At 40.1% G+C, this 20,246-nt stretch overlaps 2 protein-coding genes across 2 annotated transcripts; one reads left to right on the forward strand and one right to left on the reverse strand.

The window, feature by feature from the left end:
* Positions 1-13,507: 13,507 nt before the first annotated feature.
* On the reverse strand, positions 13,508-14,191 carry LOC134818675 (uncharacterized). The gene has a single exon (XM_063828314.1). The coding sequence runs from the start codon at positions 14,189-14,191 to the stop codon at positions 13,508-13,510; it is 684 nt and encodes a 227-aa protein (XP_063684384.1).
* A 4,914-nt stretch (positions 14,192-19,105) lies between these two features.
* On the forward strand, positions 19,106-19,988 carry LOC134818676 (serum response factor-binding protein 1-like). The gene is made up of 2 exons (XM_063828315.1): positions 19,106-19,168; positions 19,662-19,988. Exons 1-2 carry the CDS (start codon positions 19,106-19,108, stop codon positions 19,986-19,988), a joined length of 390 nt encoding a protein of 129 aa, XP_063684385.1.
* Positions 19,989-20,246: the final 258 nt, after the last annotated feature.

A 20,246-nucleotide genomic window follows, 5' to 3' on the forward strand; every position in this document is an offset into this window, starting at 1 on the left:
ATGCTCTATCATAGCCTGTCACATTACACGGGGAACCCTTAGATCTACAGTACCCTGTGTTTTACTGGTTAGACGGTGCAATGATAGGCAGTAATTGTAGTGTAAAAACAGCCCCACCACTCCTATGGAGATAGGTGGTTAGTCATCTTAATAAATAAATAAATGAATATAAATACAAATACAATCCATAATAGAAATAGAAACACTGCAGCGATGTGGCCCTCGCAGCTCAGTGAGAATACTAACATCTTACCCCAATTTCTAAAACAGATTAAAACTTTTCCAAAAAACTATCATCATCACTTTTCCAAAAACTATCATCACATTCTCAATTCTTTCTTCCTTCCTTTTTCAAAAATCATAATAATACTGTTCATTTCAATTCTTTCAATTTCTTACACTGTACTATTCATAGTCTGTATCCCGTTCTCACAACGGCCATAGATAGCAGGAGAAAGTAAGTAGTCTGTCACGTTGAGAGCAAGGTGAGAGTAGGTACTAGCCAAGAGGAGAGCCACACTACCCCAGGAGATCACAAGATCCAAAACCAAAACAGAGATGCACAGGTACCAATTCCTTGTGAAACCCTGTAAATATTGTTAGTTTTTTTTTTTTTTTTTTTTTTTTTTTTTTTTTTTTTTTTTTTTTTTTTTTTTTTTTTTTTTTTTTTTTTTTTTTTTTTTTTTTTTTTGTTAAAGGTTAATTATACATTAAAGTCATCGTCACTCGTAATTATAAACAAATTATAAACAATTAAAAAAAACAAATGCACACTGTTTCATTGGCGTCAAAACCTACCACTAATTAAAAAACCATTAAATACCAATTAAATTGAAACAATTTCTCCTTTATTTAGCATCACTAAAAGTTTATCACTGTTACTGGTTATTTTAGTAAAGGGATCCGCAAGCTGTTTAGCTCCCTCTTCCCATTTTACTTCAATCTCATCTTTCTGCTGCATTTGTCTAATGGTAGCCAGATCAACGTTCAACCTCTTTTCTTCAACATGTTTACTTGATCGCAAAGCTTTATCTAATGATTGATTGTCTGTAAAGCCTATTACTGGAACCATTGACTTATCAAATTGATCGAAGTAGATCTCACTTATCAGATGAGAGACATACACTCCATGATCTAATGTATCTTTGAATGCCAAAGTCTCTGCGCTCAAAGTGCTGCTTACAACTCGTTTACATTTATGACTTCCCCATGATAACGGTGATATCTTTCCTTCCTCATTCATTAGGACTATTAGATGACCTTTTCCTGTGGACACCTTGTCACCGAGGTTCATAGATGATGCATCAGAGTAGATCACAATCTTTAGTGTAGAAATGTCTCCTAACTTTGAGAACTTTGTGTTGTAACAACCGTTGAGCTCTTTCATCCGTCTGAATGCTTTATTGGCCTTCTTAACAGCTTCTACTGGATCTACACTCTTTGTTACATTTAAATCATACGTCATGAATGACAAATCTGGGCGTGATTGAGCAGCTACCCAGTTCAACTGACCACATATTGTTCTAAGCTTCCTGTCAGTCGACAGATGATATATCTCATGTTCTTTATCATTGATGACATCTGCTAGATCTCGGATATATTCATGTTGGTTCACTAGGATACCGTCTTCTGTCTGCTCAACTGATAGACCAATGTAATTGAACTTTGATTTGCAGATTTTACCAGCTTCAAAGTTTGATGTCAGTTCTTTTACAACTCTATCAAAGAATGACTTTGTACCAGCTACTAAGAAATCATCAACGTGAAGCACAAGTATTCCTTCGAATCCAGTACTAGTTCTCCATATGAACAAAGCAGGATCTAACACTGATTGAGTACAACCAAGGTTGATAAGAAGTCCCTTCACACTGATAAACCAAGCTCTTGCCGCATCATTTAAACCATACACTGTCTTTCTCAATCTCCACAAATAACCTTTTTCTACATGAGCTTCCTTGGGTGGTATGACATAAACATTTCTTTCAATTTTATTTCCTTGCAGAAAGGCAGCTTTGATATCAATCGTTGTTAGTTGCCACTGCTGGTTTGCAGCTATAGCAAGTACAACCTTGAGAGTGTTTTTGAATACTGTAGGTGACTCCACTTCAATCGACTGATTTTGCTCTTGAAATCCACGGACTACTAACCGGGCTTTAACTCCAAGTTCAGTGCTGGGTTTTTCTGTTATTACCCAAGTTGTTGTAATGACATTCTGATCACAATCCTTGACTTCATCATATACTTCTCTCTGCTTCCAGTTAGTCAATTCAATAACTTTAGCCTTAATAACCACATCTTCATTGTGTCTGGAAGTGGGAATTGTCACAACATTACATTCTTCGTGATCGTCTCCAGGTTCTGCATCAATAGCAGCATCAGCTTTGTACATAGCCGTCTTTGTACAATCTATCAGCTTTTCTTCACCTTGGGTTGTCATAAGTTTCACCCAGTGATCTTTTCTGCCAAGCCGTTTTCCTTTTTGAGTCACGGTACATGTCTCCCATTCATTTTCTTTTCCTTCTTTAACAAGTTTCACCGTATCTCCGACCGAAACATCGTTTTTCTGAAGTCTAGTTTCCAAATACTTAATCTTGAGTTGTTGTTTTTGTTCATTGGAAATTACCTTAGAGTCTATTTCAAGTATTGGAGAGGAGCTCATAATTTCTTGTCCTGTTGGTATTTCCTCTGTTTCCACTGGCACTTGAAATTGAATAGGCATTTCTTCTATGTTTTCAGCAGCTTCATCAAACTGATCATCGTTAAGATTGACTGCTTCATCATGTTGGCTATTCTCTGTTTCCAAGATATCATCATTGTTTTGGTTGTGCTCGTCACTCACTATATATTCTCGTTTCACAATTCTACAGCTTGCTGCTTTGATAAGCAGTCCTCCATGCCTCAGTATAAGAGTCTTTCCTTCCTTGCCGACTATCTTGGCAGGTCCTTTCCAGCGTTCAATATTAGGTCTTTTGTAGAATACAACATCACCAATCATAAAGTCTTGGTTGATATCTCGTAAGGGTCTTTTCAAAGCTCTTTTAACTCTTTCTGAATTCTCTGCCTCTAGATATGCTTTTCTGCTTAGATACATTGCATTAAGATTCCTTTGAATGTCGCTTGATAATGATTCATCTGCTCCTTCATTAGCAGGTAGCAAGTTGTAAGATACCCCAGGAAAGTTTGGATTCTGACCTGTCACTATCTGCACTGGAGAAAATCCACTGACATTGTACAGTGTGTTCTTGGCATTGATTGACCATGCAAGTGCTATCTTCAATGGAAACCCGTCATACATCATTTTAAGCACTGATTTGTCAACCACAGCATGGTTTCTTTCACATAAGCCATTTGACCAAGGTGAGTAGGCACTGGTAACACAAATTTCAAAGTTGAGTTGTTCACTGAGATCATTAAGTTCATTGTTTGCGAATTCTCCTCCATTGTCCACTAATATTTTTCCTGGAGGTCCCATACCTGCTGCAATCCATTCCATAGTAAAGGCTTTTATTACTGTCTCTGGCTTTTTGTTGGAAATCACCCTAGCTTTGCAGAATCTTGAGAACATATCAACAATGTAAATCACATAACCATTGATTCCAGTAAATTGTTTCAAATCAAGAGCTACTACCTCATTGAACTTCGTTGCCATAGGTAATCCAACGACTGGTGTGGAGGGTGTTCTTTTATATCTCGCACAGGCATCACATTCTTTTAGCACTTGATCAATCACCTTGTTCACATTTTCACCTTGTACGTTTGCATTTTTGGTAATCTTTTTCAGATTCTCTGCTGAACAATGACCCAGCTGCTTATGAAGTTTGGTAATACTGCTGACTGTGTCATCTAGATTGACTAGATTACATTGCTCTTCTATAGCAACTTCATTATAATCCCATAGAGATATGCCAATCAGACCTGACTCGGTTGTTATAACAGGGATCACCTCTCCATCTACTTCAATCGTACTTGTACCAAGGTCTAATTTAAACCCTCGCTTTGCCATCTCTTCTTTGGAGATCAGAAATGGAATATTCCTTTGCACTATATCAGCCCAAAGGAATGTCTTCTTTCCGGCAATTATACAAGGTACTCTCACCGCATCTGCGGCAGCAATAGGGTCACTACCTCCAAAACTGTATTTTGAACGGGCGTCTGACACTTTCAGGAGTGCTTTGTCCTCTTCTGTCAGGTTATCTATGTACTCACGAATCCATTCTTCGCCAACTACATTCTTCGAGCAAGCAGAGTCTAAAAGTGCTACCTGATGGCATTCTGCTGTCTCCATCTCTGAAATCTCTCTACATTCATTAACATTTTCTGATCTATCTGAATGAGGACAATCTTTAATCAAATGCATTACTGATTCGCATCTATTACATCTCAACCGGGGGTTAAACTTCTGAGTTGCCCTAGAGTCATCAGCTGTCTTATATGTCTTAGAGTACTCTTTTTTGAAACTTCTAGAGTTATCTCTTCTTCGATCATTATCTGAATATCTCTTTGGCTTGTATTCTCCTTTGTCATTATCCCTTTTGTCACGATTAAATCTTGAGATGTGATTGTTGTATGATCTGTTATTATCTGTTCTTCTCCAAGCCTTTCCTCTATTTCTCCAATTGGTGTAGTAGGCTTCCTCTTCTTCAGACATGTTATCAGGATCTGATGATGAACGTGTAGATTCTGACGATTCAGAAAAAAGTCTCTCACCATTGAATACTGGCTCTTCTTTGATGGGCGTATCACATTGTGGTCTCTTTTCAACCTCACGGATTCCTTCACCAAAGTATTTCTTGATTGAATTCATCATATCTTCAACAACAGACTCTGTTTTAACTAACTCAACTCCAGTCATTACCAGCTTTTTGTCATTTGCTGATAAACCGGATCTTTCTAGCATGTGTAATGCTAACACAGTTCCAGGAAGAGTTATCTTGCTAATTTTCAAGTTGGTGTTGGCTTGATCAAAGTTATTGAGAAAGCTTGACATATCTTGACTGTCCTTTCTCCTAAGATTGATAAAATCCGACCAGGATTTCATCATCTTACTGGTATCATCTTTCCTGTATGTTCTATCTAATAGCTTCATGATGTTTTGTACTCCTTCCCCGTCAAGAACATCGATGTCTTTGTTTTTTACTGCTGAGTTGAGCTTTGATACGATATTATGATCAGTGTGTTGAGATACTAGGTTGAACAAGGCATACCCTTGCTCTGCGGGGTCTACTTTTCTGACTGCACATAATTTGTCCCACATCTCAACTTGTAGTCTCCATTCCTCATAACTCATAGATGCTTTCCATTGCGGTGGGGCTGTAAGGCGGGCTGCTGGCTGTTGGTACTGCACTTGTATTGGCTCTGGTTGCAGTACTGCTCCTTGAACATTTGATGATGTTGCTGTATCAGGTGGTGGATTACTTTCTTTTTCATCTTCACTGTTTACCATGTTTTACTGGTTAGACGGTGCAATGATAGGCAGTAATTGTAGTGTAAAAACAGCCCCACCACTCCTATGGAGATAGGTGGTTAGTCATCTTAATAAATAAATAAATGAATATAAATACAAATACAATCCATAATAGAAATAGAAACACTGCAGCGATGTGGCCCTCGCAGCTCAGTGAGAATACTAACACCCTGGTGGACAGCATAGCTCACTAAAGCATAATCGGACCAGGAAAAAACAACAATGCAATGCCTCAGGGATGCAAATATTAGGACATCAAAATTTTAACGAATGCATTACTCAAACTTTGGATTCAATTTGTTAGCCCAACGTTAGATGGTAACAATACAGGACAGACAATCCTCCTTTACTTTCATTGAGAAAATAGTACCCACTATTTGCATTACACATGGCAAGTATCTGGACTAATGATAACTTAGGATCCCCATCAATCATTAATTCCTCTCAGATTCCCAGGCTGCATTTAAAGCGCCTAACAGCACCAGTTTTAACTCCAGGTTCGTTCAGGGACGTAGCCAGGATTTTTCTTTGGGGGGGGGGGGGCCTGTCGGCGAGCCAACGCGTCCATTCCAGCTGCGCAGCGAGCAAAGCGAGCAAGCTGTGGCAGAGGTCTGGGGGCACAGGGCCCAGCGGGGCCCAGGGGCGGAGCCACTTGGCGGGGGCTAGGGTGGCGCAGGCCCCGGAAAATTTTGCAAAATAGATTTTGACATTTCCTACGGTCTAGGGGACACTAGCCCCCCCCCCCCCCCCCTGTCTACGTGCCTGGGTTCGTTCTGAACATCTCAGACCAACTCAATTCAATAGGTATTCACATCGAGTAGAACTTGGATGTTCCAGGGCATGAAGGAGTAACGGTAAAGAACTAGCGGACGAATTAGCAAGGGATGATCAATCCAACAACATCCCCATAGGACCAGAACCCTTTCTCCCAATTAGGCCAAACTCAGTGACAAAGGAAAATCACACTTGAGATGTTCCTTCACAAACATAAATACAGGTATTTTAATTTTTCTGGAACTCACATCAGATGGCTGCCATGGCCACTGTCAGGATAGATAACAGCCCACTAGTTTAACAACGTCAACTTCGAGACACAAGATTGTGGACACTTTCAGGAGAAGCAGAAACATCCCAGCACCTCCTCTGCAAGGGCATCCATATCATGACACTCAGAATGAGGATAATTGGAAAACCACTAAGGACTACGGAGGATCTTAACTGTTCTAACCAATCTTTCCCCTTTAGCAAAGTCACCCTGAACTCTACTGTGGTGAGTAGAGTGTTACACTTTGTAACTGTGTTTAGCTTTTCTTAGTATTATAGCTTTCAGTTCATGTTTCTAGTAAGATAAGAACTGGTATTGATACTTCTAATTGCATTTATTCTATAATGAATTGCATTACACATTATATATGTTTTTAGATAGATACCAATCATCGTGATTCCATTGCATACATCAGACTAGAGCAATAAACATTAACAACAGTAAATTCAACCATATCTTCAAATTTGTGGAACAGTCGACAATACTGGATAGTATAGGGAAAACCCTGGATTCTTCCTTTAAGTGTATACATACTATTACTATCCAGAACTAAGAATATTTGCATTATACTTTCAAACCAATTTCACAGTGTGATCATTTAAACTTCATGTTGTGGACGTCAGCTGAATTTGATGCAACCGAAAATGCGACATGAGCATGTAAATTTGATATGAGAAAAAAAATTGCGCAACAAAAAATTTGGTTAAATCTCCTTATTGCGATTTCTAACTGCGCGGCGTAGCGCGTACTTTTAAATCCAAATAAAAATTATTTTTGATTAAAATATCAAAAAATAAAATTACGGCATACAGCAAATCTTGTGTAAAAAAATGTGATAAACAATATGCTGTAAAAAAAATTCGTCAAAAACTTTAAGAACACGATGCCCCGCCCCATTTTTTAAATGGTCATTTTTGGAACTTTGACGGGCTATAACTTTCGCTAGGAACAGCCATTTGCCCAAAACTTGGTACCAAACGACTCTACTCAATGAGACCTTTCCAATGATGTATAATATGTTGGGTTTTGAGACATAAAATGTTCACCCGCAAGTTGATGCTCTTAGTACATACACTATTATAGAAACCGTAAATTTATTTTCTGACAGAAGCTAGAAATTTACCAAAATATCGACTTTGTTATAAACTTATTTTGATGACCATTCCTAACCTAAAATTGCACGAGAAATCGATTCAACTTGGTTTCAGAGCTCAACAGATAACTGTCCAACAGGGGTCGAATTCACAAAAATAACGTAAACCATTGATTCAAAGCAACCGCCGCTCCTCAAGGATAAAAGAAAATCGTGATGATTTAGGTTAATAATCGCGGCGCCGCGACAAGTCAAACTAGGCAAAATCGCGGTGAATTTGCGGCGAAAGATAATGTATTTGCAGAGCTAAGTTAGATGTCATAAATTCGTTAACTTATAGCTTGTTAGTATAGATAGATTAGGGAGTGACAGGCTCGTTAGGCAAAACAATAGCATCTATGTTAATAATCTTAATATAAGTGTTAAGATCTAAACATACTCTTCTTCGTGATTTTGTTACACGAATAATGAATTAGGGATGAACTGGTTCATTATAGGATTAGGGTAATGAAAATTACTAGTTGGTTTGTGTGTAGATAGTAGGTCTGTGCGGCTTCTAGTGATAATAGAAAATTATTATAATTATTACGTAAGAATTATTATAAAAATTATGTTTATATAGAAACAAGGAGAGTAACTTACATATTAAGGCACTTTTCTTGTACCTATCGAGAATGACGGTAATCGTACTGTTATGTAGTGCGACACGTACTGTAGTGCGACACGTACTCTAGTGCGAAGTCCGACAAAAACACCCTCTGTCGCACTAGGGTACGTGTCGCAATACGGTCCAGGTAGCGTACTCTACTGCGACAAAATATCCTGACTTATTTCCAAGTTCAGGTCACATCCTATCCTTCTTATGGACCATTAAGTGATTCGTCGGGTCGGTTCACGTCACTTATTTCGAAGTGATCTTGCGAATACGATTCGTCGGTTCACATTACGTGTTTCGAAGTGATCCACTGATCACAATTCCTTCGGGTCAGTTCAAGCGACGTATGCAGTGTGTAATCCACCGGGTAACTCGTAAGCAGCATATGATCCTCATTCCTATCACACGCATCGTATGAAGGTATATCTCCGATTTGGATAACAAGTTCATATGCTTGGGCCATATATAAGGTCACGATGATTCTACCAAAGCATCGAACAACATCAACATGTCTTCTTCAATCACCTTCATTCCTGGACGCACTACTTGTTCAAGAAACGTTATCCACGACGGATACCGCTACTGCCTGGATAAGAAGCGCGACGACAGGACCTACTGGCGATGTACTGAGAAAATCTGCTCCGGACGTCTCAGTCTGATGAACGACACTACTGTGACCAGTACGAAGACCCATTCCCACCCTCCTACTCCTGCGCAGCTCTTCACCAAGAGAGGATGCTTCTTCCACCACAAGCAAGCACTTTGGAGGAAGATGCAGCAACATGACCTAGTCCCGGAATACAACGCAGAGAACTCAGCAGTACGGAAGTACTTTCAGATGATCGGTGCCATTGCCTTCGTGGACCTTGGAGACGTACTGGGTACCTGGACGCAGCTGAAAGCAACCCTTCCCCCGGAGATGGATTCCTTTGCTGACTAAATTTTTATTGAATGTGTAAAGTGTTTTGTCGCACTTTAGTTCGTGTCGCACAACAGTCCAGGTAGCGCACTGTAGTGCGACAGTGTCGGCCTTGAAAATTCTCTGTCGCACTAGGGTACGTGTCGCACTACGATCCAGGTAGCGTACTCTACTGCGACAGTGTCGATCTTGGAGGTTTCGCACTAGGGTACATGTCGCACTAGAGTACGTGTCGCACTACAGTACGTGAACCGAGAATGACTCGGACCGAAAATTTTCTAAATCGAAATTATTTTCAAAGTTTTTCTGGAAACTACTTTTTCGGTTCGTACCTACATTCGAAAGGCTGTGGATGTGATAAGTTCAATATAATTATAAAGAACATGATATTTTGCCCTCGGATTTAAAGGAGAATGCGCAAATTTGGTCCTCAGAGAACTGGAATGATCGCAATTTGTCGCGAAGATCTGTTTGTCTCGGCAAACGTCAAAAATCGCGATTTGTCGCAGGGAATGGGAAAAATCGCGATTCTGCACGTGCCGCGATTTCCTTTTGACCTTGCCGATCCTGTCTCTTGATTGCTTATGATGATCAGGACCACATCACACATGACGTATCATCACGACGATTATTGGTCACTCGAAATCGACCCGTTATGTTATCTGTTACTAATTAATCAACAGGATCATAATGTTGATTGTATCGATAAAACATGGATTTTAAGGCATAAGGAAGCATTATTGAGCTCTGAAACCAAGTTGAATCGATTTCTCGTGCAATTTTAGGTTGGGAATGTTAATCAAAATAAGTTTATAACAATGACGATATTTTGGTAAATTTACGGTTTCTTATTCTTATTCTATAACAGGGAGTAATTAGATATAAACTACAGTACAGCTGTACTTAAACCCACATTCACAAGCATGCAAGCTCACCTGGTCCAATTAGCGGGAAACGGAGTCTGGTGACGTCACAGTCACGTGCCCTCAGGCTCATAATCACGTGACCTCAGACCCAATCAATTGGGTTCTGGCCTGGTCAGCCCCCTGTCACCCGATCTTGAGGTGACGTACGACACCTCGTTATCCCCATTCAATGTCTGAAAGGCTACAAATTTGAAATTTTCACATGCCAAACTCACAAGGGTCTTACGGAGTTGTGCGAGATGACGATACATAAAGGCCGCAGAATTATGAGGACTACCAGATCCTGGTGTAAGCGATTTATGATATCATGACAGGCCCTATAGGGGTGGTTAAAGGGGTCACCTAATCACGTGATTTACCTGGGGACCCCTGGCTATTATATTTAATATTTATGCTCATAATCGAATAGAGATTAGGCGGAATGACAGGCGCCGCCCAGTAACACGTGATTAGGTTAACCAATCACTTGATCGCACGTAATGAATACAGTCGTTATGCTTCGTATCTCGGTTATCTGAGAAGCTACAACTCTAATTTTGTCAGGACAAACGCAATTCGAATAAGGCCAAACACATTTCAATAACAAATAAAATTTAGCTCGATCCGACAAATCCAAACTATAAAATAAATGCAAAAATGAACCTTCATTTGAAAAAAATGAACACGAATATTTTTCGATTTGACAAATTCCTCGAACCAGTGGTGGTAGTAAGTCATACCGGAAAGAATTATTTCAATTGGGCACTCAGTGACTGAGCTATTAACTATTAAGGCCAACGTTTGCAAACTGACTTTTGGCCCATCCTGTAGTCCTGTACTAAGGGTAAACATTTGTTGTCTATCACAGAATGAATACTGAATGGTATAGCAGATAACATTAAATCTGCGGCACAATCTGCCAGTGCCATGTAAAAGGTCCGGTCAGAGCGAGGTAGCAGTGGCACTGCTGCCCCTCAGTGGCGGGGACACTTAGCAGTTCTTCGAGCAACGCCAAGCAGAGCCAGAGGACGATGTTGATGTCTTCGTCATAATCCACCTCCTGTCAACTTCCTCCTCGACCAGTGAATTTGGAAAGGGTAGGCATGCCAAACCATTTGAACCGTTTGAATGTGGGACATTTTTGAAAAAACTGAACTGATGTACTACTAATACTACTAGAAAAACTGCGCGTTTTGATCTAAAAACACATTTTTTAGAGATTTCACTGTTTTATCCTCTAAAGTCTAAATCTAATATCTAAAATCATCTGATATGTTAAATTTTAGGAAGGGGCGCCAAAAATTACCTGGGGACCCCAGGCTATTATATTTATGTTCATAATCATATAAATTAGGCGGGATGACAGGCTGAGCGCCGCCCAGTAAGCCAAAAGGGGAGGAGCGCCAACAGGCAACGTTACGTGCCACTGTTTCTAGGTCAATCAAATTCTACTGCTGTGGCACACACTAGATTGCGACATGTGATCAGAATATGGAGTAGACTCAGTATAGTAGACTCAGTATAGTAGACTCAGTATAGTAGACTCAGTATAGTAGACTCAGTATAGTAGACTCAGTATAGTAGACTCAGTATAGTAGACTCAGTATAGTAGACTCAGTATAGTAGACTCAGTATAGTAGACTCAGTATAGTAGACTCAGTATAGTAGACTCAGTATAGTAGACTCAGTATAGTAGACTCAGTATAGTAGACTCAGTATAGTAGACTCAGTATAGTAGACTCAGTATAGTAGACTCAGTATAGTAGACTCAGTATAGTAGACTCAGTATAGTAGACTCAGTATAGTAGACTCAGTATAGTAGACTCAGTATAGTAGACTCAGTATAGTAGACTCAGTATAGTAGACTCAGTATAGTAGACTCAGTATAGTAGACTCAGTATAGTAGACTCAGTATAGTAGACTCAGTATAGTAGACTCAGTATAGTAGACTCAGTATAGTAGACTCAGTATAGTAGACTCAGTATAGTAGACTCAGTATAGTAGACTCAGTATAGTAGACTCAGTATAGTAGACTCAGTATAGTAGACTCAGTATAGTAGACTCAGTATAGTAGACTCAGTAGCTCTATACTTATTTTGCGCTAGTCTAACCATATTACTGCCAGTACCGTATTACTGATTACTTTTTCCCCGAAAAAAACTTTATTCGATGATTAATTCAGAACTCAGAAGTAGTAGAGTATTACTAATGATTAATGCAGTTATATTCAATAATATGATAATCCCAAGTATATATTACACAAATGTAGTACATTTGAAATGTACATACACAGATATCAACGTTTTAAAAAAAGTAGAAAACACAGCAGACAGGAAATACTTATAATTTTGACAATGTTGTTCAACTGATCGTTTTAATATACGTAAATTTGTTAGGTATCTCAATTCTGATGAAACTACAGGGTGTGCCAAAAGTCAGTGGGCATACGTTGGCCTTAATAGCTCAGTCACTGAGTGCCCAATTGAAATAATTCTTTCTGGTATGACTTACTACCATCACTGGTTCGAGGAATTTGTCAAATGGAAAAATATTCGAGTTCATTTGTTTCAAATGAAGGTTCATTTTTGCATTTATTTGATAGTTTGGATAGTCGGATCGAGCTAAATTTTATTGAATTGTGTTTGGCCATTCGAATTACGTTTGTCCTGAAAAAATTAGCTTCTCAGATAACCGAGATATGAAGCATAACGAGTTTATTCATTACCTAATCACGTGATTAGGTGACCCCGTTAACCACCCCGTTAAACATTATGGGAATTGTTAAGGGTGCCCAATTAAGGTGTCGTGTCAGGGTGTCACATAATCACCCAGTCAATTTTGTTAACGAGATACAGAAAATTCTTGATAACTTCGTCATTTCTAATCCGTTTTGCCTCATGTTTCAGATCATATGCAACATTCAATAATCTACCGTCTCTGAAAAAATTAGGCCTTCAGTATGTTAAGAGAAAACAATATAAGTGTTTTAATATTAAATGGGCGTGGTCTAAAATATTCAAATTTTGACAACGGAATCCTCGAACCAGTAAGTACAGTAATAACAGTATGCCATCTGCAAAGCAACAGCTCTCAAATATTTATATAAAACACGGCGGAACCCACTATAAAACCCAACGTATGCCCACTGACTTTTGGCCCACCCTGTATATAAAAATATTAATAATTCAATACATCTGTACACGTTTTTAAAAAGCATGCAACCCATTATAAGTATTCAGTAATGTTTCTGAGTTCTGTTGAAAATATAAAAATAGTCAAATGTCTGGTGATTGTCTCAGGAGCGTCTCTAAGACTTAATTTTCAGGCAGTAATACACATAAGCTAGCAATCCCTCCATAAAAGCTTCCCCCACCAGTGGATATGTTAGAAACTCCATCTTAGGATCCCTTTTCTTGCACTCTCTTGTCATAACTTTATACCCTGGTATAATGAACTTTGTCGCGTCCTCGAACTCCACCAGATCCAGATCTGCTTTCTTAAAATGATCCAGAATTTCTCATTTGTGAGGAGCGAGTGGGGCATTTTGAGGTGCCTGTTTGCTTCCTTGCAGAGCTTCCAGTCTACCTTCCTGACAAAATCCCAAATAAATATTTTGGTGTCCTTGTCACAGTAACCAACGAGTTCAGTCAGGAACGCTTCCAGGTCCCCATGTGCGTAAAGCATAGCCCCCAGAATAATGATGTGAGTGTAGGTCTGCTCCTTAATCTCAGGAGCAGCATCCAGGATGGAGCTGGTCAGGAACTTTCCTTGATGGCTGACTCCGTGGGACTTAGCCAGATCCTCACACTCCTCGATATACTTCGGGTTGATATCAGTCCCTACAAAGTGACACCCCGTGCGTTTAGCAATTCCCACGGTGTACATCCCTTTCCCACATCCCAAGTCCAGGATCCTGGAGTCTGGTCCTATCCCCTGGTTTGAGATGATATACTCTATCATATCCTCGTTTGCCTTTTTCAAGTCCGGGATGGTATCGACATCTGCATCAGGTGATATTCTGCCGTAGTTGTAAAACCCAGGTGCTATATCGTTCCACAGATCGTTCATCAGCTTGTTAGAGTAATTAACTTTAACAGGATAAGTCGACATAATTTGTGCTTCTGTCGCTGAAATGAGAGTTAGGAAATTAAATCTAAAGCGACTAGAAGTAGAAACTCGAACGATTTATTTATCGGTAAAGGTTTGAAGGAGGTAAAGAGTGTCATGTAGGGATCGAGATCTGATATCGATCGTACGCGTAAATACTAAAAATACAATTGTTACTGCAGTTTTACAGAACAGAATGCTCAATGAATACAATTGCAGGTACCAGCCGTATTCACACTCAGAATTGAGTAATTTTCCAATGCGAGATTGGGAACACAAAAAAGATTGCCATGTGCTAGTTAATAGCCTAAATGTGACCTCATTCATGATTCAAGTGAGGAAACTTAAGCTTATGATTGTTCTTTAGTCAAACTCAAAGCAGAAATCGAATCTTGCAGAAATTCAAATCAGCACTTGTTTATTGTTCAATATCATTATCGTGTGGCTGCAGCTTTACCTCATTTGACCTTACCGAATTGAGGGAGTGGGCTCTATCAGTCAATCGCTTTGAGAGCAACAATTACTGACAGTATAAGATAAACGAGCAAGTGCCATAAAGAATTCAAATTGAACGACGAGGGGTTAACCTCAATCTCACCGTCCCAAACGTCAGGTCAGTAGGTTAAGGTAATCGTTGACAATCTATGAATCAGAATATAGGTTACAAAGTTATGGAGAATATATTTTGAGAGCTAGTTCAAAGAAGCAGGGGTACCCGTTACATATAATAATAAGCAAACTTCTGCTAGTCAGACTCATTTCACCCTACATTATATGAAGATCAAAAAGGGTAGGTGTAGTCGGCTGTAGACTTAGAGTATCCGTATCATGTAATTGTGAGATTATGATGTATATAAATAGTCAAAGGTGCTGTAGGACTCTAGAGCGGGGGACTGTAGAGCGGACTTGGTCCGTAGTGGGACCCTAGAGCGGAATCAAATCGGCTTGAAGAAAGGTGGAAACGCCCTGTACCCAAGTCGTCATGAAGTAGTTAAGGAAGTCGCGTCGTCGAGGCCAAGGTTTGAGGGGATGAGATCTAGGAGCTCCTTGAAAGAAGGGAGAACATCGTCCACTGGGAGAAAGGCAAGCTACATAAGTCTACGTATCCACACTCAAACAGGACCTGGAGTCCAGGAATTGGTAAGGGGGCTGTTAATTCCTCCGTCGTAGGTCTTCTTCAGTCCGTTCTCCCGTACCCATCTCAGGACTACCTGGCAAAAGTGGAAGTAGCAACTCTGCCGTTTTCTGACAAAAGTGCTTAAGTAACACAAGGTTCATTTTGTGCAAATTGACTTTAAAGATTTCAATTCTGTAATTGCTCTGGGCTAGCTACTGTCCAATTTAAACTGCACCCACTATGTTTCTAAGGTACTTTGTCGACTTTTGAAACTTCTGACAAGGTTTCATCATCCTAACTTCTCGGAAAGTGCCTCAAAATCACAAATTATAGTTTGAATTTCTTAGAAAAGTGCTTAAGTACAGTCACATCGGCAAATACTACATGTTCTGATGAAAATGACCCGTTCAAACCATTGGTCATCGAAAGTAAAACGAAAAATTAGCCTAAAACTGTTGTGATGAAACATTGGTTGTAAATAGGGGACACGCTGAAATAGAAAATTTGAAAATTCGTTTTCTGAGAAAAGTGCTTAAGTACAGCCACATCAGCAAAAGCTCCATGTTCTGATGAAAATGACCCGTTCAAACCAATGGTCATCGAAAGTAAAACGAAAAATTAGCCTAAAACTGTTGTGATGAAACATTGGTTGTAAATAGGGGACACGCTGAAATAGAAAATTTAAAAATTTCGTTTTCTGAGAAAAGTGCTTAAGTACAGCCACATTAGTGGGAACTTTATCTGCGATCATTCTGACCTAAAATTTTACGACAAATTGATTGGTGGTGGTTTAAGAACACGAAAACACTCCCTTCTCCCCAGCGGATTAAAAAATAGTCGGAATTCTACCAGCATTTCAACGAAGAGTTGATTGGTGAAAGTACGGGATACCGATAATAATAAATAATTTTCTTTCTTTAGAAATTAAATTAAGAACTCAGATGAGGCTTTCTTCATAAAGACCAATTATTTGCGAATTATTGATATCGTAACGCGAGGCAAAGAAAAACAAGTGTATAAAATTAAAAATGTAACATAATTGTTGTACATCAATAAATGGTAAATAATACAAGAAATAGATGATTTTTAGTCAAACACTCGATTAAGATCTGTTATATCTGTACTACCTTACTCGGGATTATTATGACCGGGATAAAGTGGCGGGTTTAGGGTAATTTCGCTATATTTTTCCCGAACCACATTTTCACCGGTTGTTAATAAACCCGCCGACTCAGCTTTTAGGGTTCCCAAGGGGTATGGGTGCTCATATTTTAATCGTTGTCTTATATTCACTAAAGAAGACTATTGGGACACTTGTTGTAGGTTTTTCGACTTCATTTGGCTAAAATTGCAAAAAATTCACCTTTTCGCCCAATTCTTGTCATATATCCTTATTGTCAAAGTTGATTTAAATAGGCCAATTTTTATTTTCTTAGGTATTGAATATCTCTACATAATGAAATAGGACTCAAAATAAAAGTAACAGTTAAATTAAAACTTGAATTAATTAAAACTGTCAATAACATGAATCAGTTTCATCAGTCATTTATTCATAATTCTAAACAATGTGAACGATGCATTCTTTCGAAGTTTGATTAACCACGAGTCATTATTTCTGTCTACTTTGAACAATTATTGATAATTCGACTTGTTTCACAAGTTTTAGCAATGCGAAAATTTCTAAACTTGTTGATCTCTAATAAGGAAATTTACATCTGAGACAAAATTTTTTAATCTAAAATTGAAAGGTTGGACACCGGTAAAATGGCGACCGGGAAAATGTGGTGGGTTTTGAGCAATTTCGCCATATTTTTCCCGAACCATATTTTAGTTGGCAGAATCAACATTTAATTAAACGTATAATGGCACTTAAGCACTTTTGTGAGAAAACGAGCCCGTTTTCACAAAAGTGCTTAAGTGACATAAATTGTTTTTTCCCAGGCCAAAAGACCCACGATCACCAAATTGCCGTCACTAGGCCAGTTTTGGACGTAGAAAACAATGCCACCGTTTTCAGTTCCCGAAATGGCACCATTTTTGAAATAAACGGCACCCGTTTTCCAAAATGTTACTTAAGCACTTTTCTCAGAAAAATGACCATTTTTTGCATTTTAGGGGGTTCCAAAAAGGGGGTTTTGGGGGGTCGGCGAATGTATCCAATGGTCCTCAGGGATAGTTCTTGACCCAAAAACAAAAGTTAGACCAAAAAACCCGAAATTTTCAAAATGTTACTTAAGCACTTTTGTCAGAAAACGGCAGAACTGTCAACCACTGCTGAAGGAAAGACTTCGGAGAGAGAATTTCGAAGCGCCATCTCAATGTCCTTCGATTTCAACAGCATAAAGACACAGGACTGTAAAGTCACCAGACTGAACATGATGAGATACCCTTAGTAGGTGCTAACTGTCACCAAGATGTAAATCAGATCGAACGAGAAATTAGATCGAACGAGAAATTAGATCGAACCTGTTCGATCTAGGAATTAGATCGAACCCTGGCGCGAGATACATATACAAATACATTGAAAGCCGCGCCGCGCGTTTGATCTAATTTCTCGTTCGATCTGATTTACATATTGGTGACAGTTAGTGTCACGCGACATGGGCACATATTAGGTGCGATGGGTGCGGGATCGCACAATTTACCGTTTTCCGCACACTTCCGCATAATTTATTGTTTTCCGCACATTTCCGCACATTTTGTAATTATCTGCATATTTCCGCATAATCTAGCATTTTCCGCGTAATTTCGCATAATTTTGAAATTTTCGCGTTAAGATTTTCGAGTGTAAAACCAAAATATGTTAAAAGTTGGGCACTTTTAGGACCGTGACTCAGGCCCTTTCGGGACCCTGGCCCAGGCCCTTTCGGGACCCTGACCCAGGCCCTTTAGGGACCGTGACCCAGGCCCTTTTGGAACTCATACCTAGGCCACGTGACCCAGTTACCACGTGACTCAGGCCCTTTCGGGACCCTGACCCAGGCCCTTTCGGGACCCTGACCCAGGCCCTTTCGGGACCGTGACGCAGGCCCTTTTGGAACTCATGCTTAGGTCACGTGACCCGGTTACCACGTGACCCAGGCCCTTTCGGGACCGTGACCCAGGCCCTTTCGGGACCCTGACCCAGGCCCTTTCGGGACCGTGACCCAGGCCCTTTTGGAACTCATGCTTAGGCCACGTGACTCAGGCCCTTTCGGGACCGTGACCCAGGCCCTTTCGGGACCGAGACCCAGGCCATTATGGAACCCTCGTCGTTACCGTACTTCGATTATAGTTTATCAGTTATCATTCGTAGGTGATAATAGAAGAAGTAGGTGTAAAGGGTAATGAGCTTTATTCGTTGCAGCGTTGGCTTTATAGTGGGCTTAATGAATCTTGGATCAAATGGTTCACAAATACTGACGATCAATGCCAACAAGCGTGTCACATATTTGCGATCACGCATGGGATCTGATCGACTCTATCAAGAGGCGTCTTCAAATAACTGTATCCTGATTCCTGATCTCTACCAGATCAAGTCACTGTTCCCAGATAACTGAATCTCAATATAGGTTCAATCATGGTCTTAGTAAAGAACTACACCCTCAGTAACACATAAACAGACCTATTTTTGATAAGAGCGGCGGTTATACGTTTAGAATTTCCAAAGTCCCCGAGAAAATGCAAAAAAAACCCGCACAATTCCCGCACAAATTTCGAAAAAATCGCCGCACATTTGCCGCATAATTGGTAAAAATTTACCGCACATTTTACCTTTATAGTCGGGTGCGGTACCGCATAATTTTTTTACCGCACCTAATATGTGCCTCTGTCACGCGATGAGATCCTCATTCCTAAACGATCTGCTTGACTGCACGTACTTGGTCGGTATTTAGCTTTACTTAGCGAAATCACATCGATACGACCAGTTCATAATTATACCTCTTTATCAAAGAAATTTGTTGCATTTTAGACTTAGAGTAGCATGAGGATATTTCAGTCAAATGGAAGAAGTTCATACCGAACAAGTGTCTAGAACGTATCTAAAAATTACAATATGATATGATGTATAACTATAAGTATAATATAAATAAATTGATCTTGGACAATTTTCTGCTTCAACAACTCCATGACTTATTCTTATGTCACGACTGTAATAATTAATCACGAGATGTATCTAATCTGATTTGAATCTTCCTACCAAGTCCGCTCTACAGTCCGCTCTCAAATTTCTAACCGCTCTAAAATGATCTGCATGTGGGTACCGCTCTAGAGTCCTCATAGTATGGGTCCTGTAAGGGAGTTCCGCTCTAGAGTCTTACCCTGGCGATTTGACTCCGCTCTAGGGTCCTACTTCCGACCAAGTCTGCTCTACAGTCCCCCGCTCTAGAGTCCCCCGCTCTAGAGTCCCCCGCTCTAGAGTCCCCCGCTCTAGAGTCCCCCGCTCTAGAGTCCCCCGCTCTAGAGTCCCCCGCTCTAGAGTCCCCCGCTCTAGAGTCCCCCACTCTACAGTCCCCCGCTCTAGAGTCCCCCGCTCTACAGTCCCCCGCTCTAGAGTCCCCCGCTCTAGAGTCCCCCGCTCTAGAGTCCCCCGCTCTAGAGTCCCCCGCTCTAGAGTCCCCCACTCTAGAGTCCCCCGCTCTAGAGTCCCCGCTCTACATTCCCCCGCTCCAGAGTCCTGCTCCCGGTCAAAGGATAAGTTGACTAACGTTATTTTGAGTATATAGCTGAAAAACGAAAATTGTTCGATTACCTAGCTTGCTAGTCTACTGCTCGATTCCCTATGCAAGAACATAAAAGCGGAAAGATCGCCACGCAGAAGGCAGGTAAAGTTTTCGATACCCTTATTTCGCTCTCAACGAAGGAGACTGGAGTTGATACATGTTGCGTATCATAAACATCAGAAAAGTGGCATGCAACGTATGTCAACTAAGGAGCAATCTTGCTAACGAAATCAATGAA

This window comes from Bolinopsis microptera, chromosome 7 (assembly GCF_026151205.1).
Source record: "Bolinopsis microptera isolate Bmic1 chromosome 7, MBARI_Bmic_1.0, whole genome shotgun sequence".
In the NCBI taxonomy this organism is placed as follows: Eukaryota; Metazoa; Ctenophora; class Tentaculata; order Lobata; family Bolinopsidae; genus Bolinopsis; species Bolinopsis microptera.